This window comes from Myotis brandtii, unplaced genomic scaffold, assembly GCF_000412655.1.
Source record: "Myotis brandtii unplaced genomic scaffold, ASM41265v1 scaffold1162, whole genome shotgun sequence".
NCBI classification, from domain to species: domain Eukaryota; kingdom Metazoa; phylum Chordata; class Mammalia; order Chiroptera; family Vespertilionidae; genus Myotis; species Myotis brandtii.
The window spans coordinates 142,631-153,379 of record NW_005354021.1 but is presented as its reverse complement, the minus strand read 5'-3'; the positions used below and the strand labels follow the sequence as shown (position 1 = coordinate 153,379).

The 10,749-nt window shown below is 38.2% G+C and overlaps 1 protein-coding gene across 7 annotated transcripts in view; it reads left to right on the top strand.

Moving 5' to 3' along the window:
• Positions 1-10,749, top strand: part of TRAK2 (trafficking protein, kinesin binding 2) — a 64,775-nt gene that overhangs the window by 41,347 nt on the left and 12,679 nt on the right. For all 7 annotated transcript variants that reach the window (XM_014528671.1, XM_014528663.1, XM_014528660.1 and 4 more), the window contains 8 exons: positions 580-656; positions 2,159-2,275; positions 3,276-3,485; positions 4,065-4,143; positions 6,266-6,396; positions 7,270-7,344; positions 9,233-9,367; positions 10,330-10,409. In XM_014528671.1, coding sequence (XP_014384157.1) covers positions 580-656; positions 2,159-2,275; positions 3,276-3,485; positions 4,065-4,143; positions 6,266-6,396; positions 7,270-7,344; positions 9,233-9,367; positions 10,330-10,409 — 904 coding nt within the window. The remainder of the gene's footprint in view (positions 1-579; positions 657-2,158; positions 2,276-3,275; positions 3,486-4,064; positions 4,144-6,265; positions 6,397-7,269; positions 7,345-9,232; positions 9,368-10,329; positions 10,410-10,749) is intronic.

The following is a 10,749-nucleotide window of genomic DNA, read 5'->3' as shown; positions in this document are numbered from 1 at the left end:
GGTTGCCCCACGCAGCCTGCTGTTCAGTTGTTTGGTCATCCCTCACTAACCCCCTTGCCGGCCTGGTCATAGGCAGCCATCTTGTGAGGGTGTTAGGGTTAATTTGCATATTACCTCTTTATTATATAGGAGATTAACTCACAATAATAGGTGATGATATTCAAGATAATTACAAGAGAATTCTAATTGAATTCCTTTGTAACAGTATAACTTCTCACTAACTAGCCTTCAGTGACTTCAATTTAGATTAGGATGTAAAATATTTGGTGATTTAATACATTCTCCCAGTACACTTTCTGTAGTGTGAGTGGGCCAAAGTTCTAATCTTACCAAGGAAGGAGGAGATAGGAAGTGACTGCCTTGTGATCATTTGATAATTTCTTAATTTATTGTATGATGTATGTTTGTTTGTAATGAATCTATTTACAGATTGTCTAACACATGAAACATCTCCTTCCTCATTTTTTCACATGTATTTTTATTCTCTTAAATGGCTTGTAAAAGCTTGGGTTTGTGGTTGTCATCTTTTGTTTCTTATGAATAGCTAAAATTGTCTTCTATTTCTAAATCCTACCTTAGTTCTAGGCACAGACAGGGTGGAGCAGATGACCAAAACTTACAATGACATCGACATGGTTACACATCTCCTAGCAGAGGTAGGAATATATCTTTTTCTTTTGCCAGTACAAAAAACTAAAACTTAAAGATCATTTGTAATCTATCAAGTTTTTATATCAAATGAAAAATGATGATGCCTTTGTTTTGGGTTAATTTATAAGGTTGTTACAGTTGGAACAACTGGCATACCATCTGGCATTCCAAAGCAGAGTGGTTTCTGAACTTAATTGTTATGAAATTATAGAAGGTTTAGGGGCTTTGTTTGTCTGCTTTGCTTTTTATTACAATGGTGCTGGCTGGCCTCCCTGTCCTAAAAAAAAAGCCTGGAGCAGAACTGCCTATTCAAGAGACAGATCCCTTGCAAATCTACTCCTGCAGCTTGGAGCATCTTCCCAGAGTTTTACTCTCAGTTTGGGCTATTTTTTAGCTCACTTTGTCCATGACATTTTTAATATGTGTGGTATACCTTTCCCACTTGGCAGTCATAGAGGTGTCTCCTTACACTTCAGTTTCAGTTGATCTTATGGAAGACTGTCTTTCTCTTTGAAGTACCCCTTCTCCTCTCCCCCAGCTCCCCAGAATGATTCTGTGTATGCCACTTAGCTTACATTGACAATGAGATAACAGGGCCTTGAAAATCTGGAAATAACCCATCCACCTGTTGTCATGTATTATGGAGCAAAAGAGCAGAAGCTTAATTTTATTTATAGTGATTACTGTAAGCAGAGCCCATACTCATATATAAGGTAGTTATATGTATATTGACAGTTTTTCATCCTATAGAATACAGTCCTCACCACCACCATGTAGATGAGATTTCTGTGTTCTGACTATCACCATGTACCCAGGAAGAATAACTCTTGCTTTGCTTGGCTTTTCTGTAGGCATGCCTACATCATTACCACCAACTTCTTTGACTCTCTTTTTTTCTATACTTTAAACAGAGCCTTGCACTTCAAAACTTCCAGTCCTTTATCCCCTACTTTATTTCACATCATCATTCTTGCACCAGTTGACAGTAGAGCTCTTGACTATGCTTTCCTCTAAGCCTCTGGCTCTCAGGGCATATAAGCTTTGCTCTAAATAACACTTTTCAGCATACCAACCTGATCCTCATGTCTTAAATACCAAATTCTGTGTCATTACCATGCTTGATAGACAGATGCATTTGTTGGGCCTTTATTGTGTGCCAGGCCCTGTCCTCAGTTTTGAAGACTGCATTGATTTTCTAATTCCCCAAAGTTGTAAGTGTAAAGGTTAGGTCGCTGGATCCTAATTAATAGGGTTGATTAATCAATAAATTTCACTTGATATCAGGGGAAAAAATGCCCTCTTGCATTTATAACTGTGGTGGTCATCCATTTGACCAACATAGTGTAAACATCACCTGTGTGCCAGGCCCTGTGTTTATCTGGTATCTGGGTGTTAAAATACTTTCTAGAATGTTGCTTTTTGTGTTTATTTAGCAAAATTGACTGCAAAACTCTAAACTACCATGTAATGTTGTTGCTCAAAGAAAAGTGTTTTTGTATTTTAACAGAGGGATCGTGATCTGGAACTAGCTGCTCGCATTGGACAAGCTCTCTTAAAGCGAAATCATGTGTTGGCTGAGCAGAATGAAGCCCTGGAGGAGCAGTTGGGACAAGCTTTTGACCAAGTAAGTCTTTGATCAAGTATTTGCAGCGTGAAGTATTTAGGTCTTGGGCTGTGGAGGAATTTATTTTCCTGGGTGTCCCTGAATTGATGACAATAAGTAGATAAATAACACCAGTACATGTGGACTTTGTTGGTAACCATTGAACTAACCAGTAGAGAAATGAAAAATACCGTACAGAGGAGTGCTTGTGTGAGTCTGCCTTGGTCCATATACAAGCCTATATTCAGTGCATGTAGTACTTAAATTCTAATGCTTTTTTCCTCGCCCCTTTGTGTAAACTTTGTGTGTCATCTTTAACTTTAGTTTTTAAAAAATTCAGCCCCAAATAATAGATACCCAAATGAAGTATCTTCAGTCAAAAACCCAAACAAAAGGAAAAGGGAAAGACATTTTGAAAATTTGTTTATTCCTAAGCAGTGAATATTTTTAGTGAGAACTGCTTTATTATTAATTTGAATGGTTAAATTTCAAGTTTTCTGTAATTTGTTATTTTTATCTAGTTTTACTTACATTTTATAAATGCATTATATTTAATAACATTTGAGCCTTTATGTTGAATATATTTCCTAGAACTAAAGTTAGGAGATCATGCAGAGTTATACAGCTTAAAAGTACAAACCTTTAGGATAAGAATTTGAAAGTAGGGATCCATTCTTATAGTTTGAAGTTCCTTCAGTTTTGTTTTGTTTTCAACTGTGAAAAATTTCCTCCTATATTTCTATTATATAGAATGTAAAAATTGACTTTCCTTCTCATCTAGTATAGAAAAAGCTATATTTGTTGAGTTAATGCTGTAAAATTATAGTTTGGGAAGTATCTGAGGTTTATTATTTTCTTTTTAGCACTTGCTACTTTACTGAGTAAATCTAGCAGCTAATTACATTATTTTGTTTAATGATGAGGAATAATTGCTCAATGAATTAGAAGTTATATTACATATATTATATTAAATAATACAAAATAAAGGACATCTTATAAATCTAGCTCTTTTGCTGTGCAGGTCAATCAACTGCAGCATGAGCTATCCAAGAAAGATGAGTTACTTCGAATTGTCTCCATTGCTTCGGAAGAGAGTGAGACCGATTCCAGCTGTTCTACACCTCTTCGGTTTAATGAGTCCTTCAACTTATCTCAGGGCTTGCTACAGTTGGACATGCTACAAGAAAAGCTCAAGGAACTGGAGGAAGAGAATATGGCTCTTCGGTCCAAGGTACATTCAACCCAGTCCCCAGTTTCGTTAACTTAAAGGTTGTAGGTTTAAACCCAGGTAGAGTTGAGATGAAATGTGGCATAACTAAGGATTTGCTGTTGACATTCTAATTAGGGAGTGCAGCCAAGGCGCTCGTATTTATTGTCCTTCCCTTGTTTCTTAGATCCCACTGAGAAGTGGATAATAGCAAGTTGACAGATGAGAAAGCCACAGCATAGAATATGTACCTTGTGGAGTTTATGTTGGAAAATTACAAGGTTCTGTGAGCTTGTGTGATGGAGGGGGGAATCAGAGAAGTCCTACTTAAGCGAGTGATATTTTAGCTGAGGCTAGGGATTAGCCAGGCAGAAATGCATGGGAGCAGGGGGAGGGGCTGGAGGGATGAGGAGGCATTTACAGAGACTCAGAGAGAATGAAGGAGATGTTTGAAACATCCTCCGTACCTTTATTTTATGGTAGATAAAGGTTTATGAGTTGTTGTTTTCCTTTGTAAGGATCAACTTTTATGTTCAAATGAGAATTTTTTTTAGTTAATACTGTAAAATAATTAGAAGATATCACTATTTTTTTTTCTTGAAGGCTTGTCACATAAAGACAGAAACTATTAGCTATGAAGAGAAGGAGCAACAGCTTGTCAGTGACTGTGTTAAAGAACTTCGTAAGTATTAACATATTCTGTTTGCCTTTGGGCAGTTCTTTGGTAGGATATCTCCAACTCAGAAATTAGATCGCTAACCGGTTTGGCTCAGTGGATAGAGCGTCAGCCTGCGGACTCAAGGGTCCCAGGTTCGATTCTGGTCAAGGGCATGTACCTTGGTTGCGGGCACATTCCCGGTAGGGAGTGTGCTGATCGATGTTTCTCTCTCATCGATGTTTCTAACTCTCTATCCCTCTATCCCTCTCCCTTCCTCTCTGTAAAAAATCAATAAAATATATTTTAAAAAAAAGAAAGAAATTAGATCAAAGGTTTCAGTAGAAACATCTCAAGAAACACTATTAAATAATTACTGAAGATCTTGGAATATCACATTAACGTACAACTCTAAATAAAATAACATATATACTTTTCAGAAATATCTTTGTTTCAATTGCCATCTTCATTGAATAAGATCTATATTTCTATCAGTTATAGCATGTTAGAATGAAAGAAACCAGAGCTCTTATTTGGTTGATGAGAAAATAGTCCTGTAGAGAATGTGATTTGTCAGAAAACGATAGATCAGTGGCAGAGCCTGGTCTAACATTCAGTGAGTAATTTATTAAGTGCCAACTATGTGTCTATAAAGGAATATATTTTGGTTTGATGTAATGTTAACTAAAATAGTTTTTAAAATAAGTTAGTTGGGAAAAGATCAGCTTTACTAGAGAAAGTATTTAATTTCTCTACTAATATAAAGCCTGTTACATTGAAAGAGAAACGTAACATCACATCAGTTCATTTGGGCTGTGGGCCTCAGAATGTGGTAACTTAGAGTAACAAAATATTAGAGAACCAGAAGAAATGTAAATTGAATCTTCTCCATCAGCACTATCATTACCCACCTTTTAAACTTTAAAAAGAAAGAAGTGATTACTTGCCCAAGAATTCATATTCAGCCCTAACTGGTTTGGCTCAGTGGATAGAGCGTCGGCCTGCGGACTGAAGGGTCCCAGGTTCAATTCCAGTCAAGGGCATGTACCTTGGTTGTGGGCACATCCCCAGTAGGGGGTGTGCAGGAGGCAGCTGATCGATGTTTCTCTCTCATCTATGTTTCTAACTCTCTATCCCTCTCCCTTCCTCTCTGTAAAAAATCAATAAAAAAAATATATTTAAAAAAAAAAAAGAATTCAGATCCAGGTCTCCTTTCTTCTTGTGGCCATCCTATGAAATGTTATAGGGGTTCTGTCAATTAAGAAATAGTTTTATATGACACTGATACATGGTTCTGTCACTTGTGTTTAGATATCAAAGTTTTTATTTGAAATAAAGATTTATTTCCCCAATGGATGTCTACAGGTTCTATTTCATATGCATTCAAGAGTGCTAGGCTGTAAAAAATGCTTTTAGAGCAGCCGTGGGCAAACTACGGCCCGCGGGCCGGATCCAGCCCGTTTGAAATGAATAAAACTAAAAAAAAAAAAAAAAAAAAAAACCGTACCCTTTTATGTAATGATGTTTACTTTGAATTTATATTAGTTCACACAAACACTCCATCCATGCTTTTGTTCCGGCCCTCCGGTCCAGTTTAAGAACCCATTGTGGCCCTCGAGTCAAAAAGTTTGCCCACCCCTGTTTTAGAGGCTCTACTCAGTTTGCCACATATCCCAGAAAGTCTCTCTCCTACAGAAGCATCTCAGTAGCTTTATCAGTAGGTTTAACAGGTTGTAACTGTTCCATTCTGGAAATGTCCCTGTGTTAGACTTCTTAAGTTTAATTTTCATTGTTTGTGGGAGTTTATTTACATTCCTGAAGAGTTCTCAAAGACATAAATGAGATTATGTCTTGGCACTTGCAAAGATATGCAATTCACCTATATCTTTTCAGCCTGCTTGTTCTTCATAATGAAAAAGATTAAAGCAAAACCTTTAGCTTGCCTTTACAAGTCATCATTGCCTCATATTCAATTCCTAAGGTTAGCTTTTATTTCAGAATAATCTTTATTTTTTAAATTTATGTTAAAGAACATTGTATTTGTGATAGTCCAGTGCTTGTTACAAAACAAGATTTGGCGCACAGTCATAGTTTGCCAACCCCTACCCTTCAATTTTATTAATTTTTAAAATTCTTATTTGTTTCTAAGGTGAAACAAATGCTCAGATGTCCAAAATGACTGAGGAATTGTCTGGGAAGAGTGATGAACTGATACGATATCAAGAAGAGATCTCCTCTCTCTTGTCTCAAATTGTAGATCTTCAGCACAAACTTAAAGAGGTAAGTTCGTTCTTTCATTCAACGGATGTTTGTTAAGCACTGACCTAGTACCATGCACTGCGCTAAGTACTAGATTAAGCAAAATAAACACGGTCCCTGTAAACTGATGACTTTTAAAGTGCTGTAAACTGATGACTGTTTTAGTCTTCTCTGTGTCACGAAGCATGAATAACTACTTTCAAGTCACTATTTCTCTCTCAAAATGATACTGAACCCAGGTCTGCTGCCTGCCGCTCAAAAACCAATAATCTAGAGACGGGCTGGTAGAAGGAAGGTAGGTTTATTCAAGAGCCCGCTGCCTGAGAAGATGGTGGACTCCTGTCACCAAGACTGTCTTAACAATTGGACACAGGCAGAGGTTTTTGTAAGGAGGGAGGAGGACGAGAAAAAACCACACAACAGAACAATCAAAATGAAGGGGTTGAGAGTTCTCCGAGCAAGCCAACAGCCTGTTCAGATAGCTGGTTGAAGGTCAGCAATTCTCCCAAAGCTGGAATGTCTGAAGGTCAGAGTCTGCTTCTTCTGAAGTTAGTTTCTAGAATTCTTAGGCAAGCAGACTGTTTATCTGCGGTCATGTATTCGTTAACAGGTCATCATTTACAGAAATAATGTTAAAAGAATGTTGGGGTTGGTTACAGTAAAATGGGTCAGATCTTCCTCAGAACGGCGTGATGTGAGTTACTGTCTCCTGCTCATTGTCCTCTGAACACCTTTATGGATTTTGTATTTTGCCCATGTTATTGCTCTTATTTGGCTTTTGGAAGGTGAGCTTTTTAGAGATCTCTACATAGACTATGCCCTTAAGATGTCTTAAAGAGAGTAGCCTCTATTTTATATGGGAAGGCTTCACATGTCTCTTTAATATGTTGTTAGCATGTGATTGAGAAGGAAGAACTGAGACTGCACCTGCAAGCTTCCAAAGATGCCCAAAGACAACTGACATTGGAGGTAATGAAATCTTTCTTTATCTTGTGTGATACAGGAGGGGGAGGAAGGATTAGCTTCTTTCATCTTTGTAAATAAGATTTAAAATAACAACAACAGAGGATCAAGATGAGAGCTAAGAAGTAAAGCATCTAAAAAATTACCTCTCTAAAACTAATAACATGGCAACATCCTATTGATTCATGGGGAAAACCTTGACTTTTTTATAAGATTCTTTAGGAATATGTGACCCTTTTACCAGTTTACCTTAGCTACCACAACAGTTTTTTTATTTTATTTTATTGATTTTTTACAGAGAGGAAGGGAGAGGGATAGAGAGTTAGAAACATTGATGAGAGAGAAATATCGATCAGCTGCCTCCTGCACACACCCTACTGGAGATGTGCCCGCAACCAAGGTACATGCCCTTGACCAGAATCGAACCTGAGACCCTTGAATCCATAGGCCAACGCTCTATCCACTGAGCCAAACCAGTCAGGGCCAACAGTTTTTAAAATGTCAGGAGAAATAGCAAAAATCTCTAACTTGGTATCTACATAAAAACTATATATTAGATATAATTTAGTGGCTCTTTAGCAAGCACAAGAGTCACCTGGCAGGCTGAGTTTTAAGAGGAGATTCCAAGCACCATCCCTGAAAGTTTCTAAGTCAGTAGGTCTAGACTAAGGGCCTAGAATCTGCATTTTTAATAAGCATTCCCAACCCTGGTGATGCTAACATACAGTCTACATACTACACTTGAAGAAATTTTTGAAGTTAAAATGCACTCTGAAAAGTATGTACTCTTTTAACATGCTTGTGAATCTAACAATAAAGAAGGTTCTGAAACAAGGGAGAAGAAACTACTTGTTTAGGATAATTGAGCACACTGACATCAAATATTATACTGTGTAGACTTAATCTTGTCATTTACAGACTTCAGAATGATGTTTAAAAAATACAACAGTATGCTAAATCTGACTTGAACATGACTATTATATTTCCTCTATAAGTTTTTTTTTAAGGGGATGAAGTATTAAATATTGAATTGACGGTTATGGTTTTCTCAGCTATATTTCAGATTTTTTTTAAATATATATTTTATTGATTTTTTACAGAGAGGAAGGGAGAGGGATAGAGAGTTAGAAACATAGATGAGAGAGAAACATCGATCAGCTGCCTCCTGCACACCCCCTACTGGGGATGTGCCCACAACCAAGATACATGCCCCTGACCGGAATCGAACCCGGGACCCTTGAATCCACAGGCCAACGCTCTATCCACTGAGCCAAACCGGTCAGGGCTATTTCAGATTTTTAAGAAATCATGTTTATGTATAATTCTGGCCAAGACACTTCTACTTCTGGCAGTTTGAAGTAGATATGTATTCTCCTTGCTTAGTTTATTCCAGAGTCTTTGTATCAAAATGAATTATATTCATAAACTTAGACCTCTGGATAAAATGAATACTTATCCCAAAGGTTTCCTCCCCCTTGTCGTATCTATATCTATAAAAGCCTAAGCAACCGAACAACTGATCGACTGGTCGCTATGACATGCACTGACCACCAGGGGGCAGTTGCTCAACGCAGGAGCTGCCCCCTGGTGGTCAGTGTGCTCCCACAGCTCTAGCACTGCTCAGCTGACTGATGGGTGCCAGATGCGGGGCTCACAGCTGGTGAGTGCTGCTGCAGAAGCGGTGCTCACCTCTCCCGATAGGGACTGACTGGGCACGAGCCTGCAGCAGGCGCAGCAGGGCTCGGATGAGCGGGAATGGCAGGCAGCGTTGGACTGTTGGTTTTGGCCCGATCCCCACAGGCCATGCTGAGGTAACCCATCAGTGCACGAATCCTTGCACTGGGCCTCTAGTTAGAATATAATAGAATACACTAATTACCATTCTTTCTTTCAGTTACATGAATTACAAGACAGGAATATGGAATGTCTAGGAATGTTACATGAATCCCAAGAAGAAATAAAGGAACTTCGTAGTAGATCTGGCCCTGCTGCTCTCCTCTATTCCCAATCATATGGAGCTTTTTCTGGGGTAAGGAACTGAGAAAGATGTTATGTATTTAAGGAAACTTGTTTAAGATTAGACTGTCCTGAAAGTGGTATAGTTTCTAATGATGTAAAGCATCTTCAGAAGTGATAACATGGATTGTCCTTTGATTTAGGCCTTAATTTGCATATCTACATCTACCTTAATACTCTTATTTATTCTAGCCTTCCTCTAACAGATGACCATTCAGATTTATTGTAACGTGCATATGAAGTGAACCCCAGGGAAATATGTTTTGGGTCTGTGTACCGTAGAGCTACTTAACCTCGGGTCATCCTTACCCTAGGCCCACTACACCCACTTACCATTGCTTATTTTTCTTTAAATGACTTTTATATATTATAAAAACTGTACATGTATTTATAATATAGAAAAAGAAGCCAAAAGAAATTCTTCTTTTTTTTTTTATATATTTTATTGATTTTTTACAGAGAGGAAGGGAGAGAGATAGAGAGCTAGAAACATCGATGGGAGAGAAACATCGATCAGCTGCCTCCCGCACATCTCCCACTGGGGATGTGCACGCAACCCAGGTACATGCCCTTGACCGGAATCGAACCCGGGACCCTTCAGTCCGCAGGCCGACGCTCCATCTACTGAGCCAAACCGGTTTCGGCAAGAAATTCTTAAATGCCATCAAATATTGCCCTCCACAGAATCACTATTAACAACTTAGTGTATAGCCTTTTATACCCTTTATTTTTGTGTGTCTGTATATATAATGTTTTGTATTTATCATATTGGTTTTTGCCACCGCTTTCCTGAAAAAGTAATCGGTTCTTGTTTAAAAGTTACATTTCCAGAATGTCTCTTTTTTTCTTCTGTATTTTCTTATAACACCAAAGTACTGGATTCTGGAGACTCTGTTAATTAATTTAAGAACAATCCATTTCTCCTACCAGGCTTCTTACATAATTACTATAGGAATCTCAAACTCTTTTCCTTAGGAATCTCTGGCATCTGAGATTGAGGGGACCATGCGTAAAAAGTTGAGTTTGGATGAGGAATCGTCTCTCTTTAAACAAAAGTAAGTACAGATCACATACGTGTGCTGTTACTCAACTGTTAGGATGGAAATTTAAAAGAAGCCACAATCCAGAGTGATAGGTATAAGGAGATTCAGTAGTAAATCTGCTTACTTTTCCATTTTTTCCTCTTACTACTCACATTTGTGAGAGAGTTCCCGTGTTTTGACCTTTATTTTCTCATGACCTCTCCTCAACTTTAGAGGCTCTTCAGGATGGCTTTATTTTTAATGAATTATACCTATACCAGGGACCCAGTGCACAAATTCATGCACCTTGAGAGGAACTGTGGGCTGCGAGGCTGCGGTGGGCACAGGGGTGGGTCTTGGCCCATCCTCCATG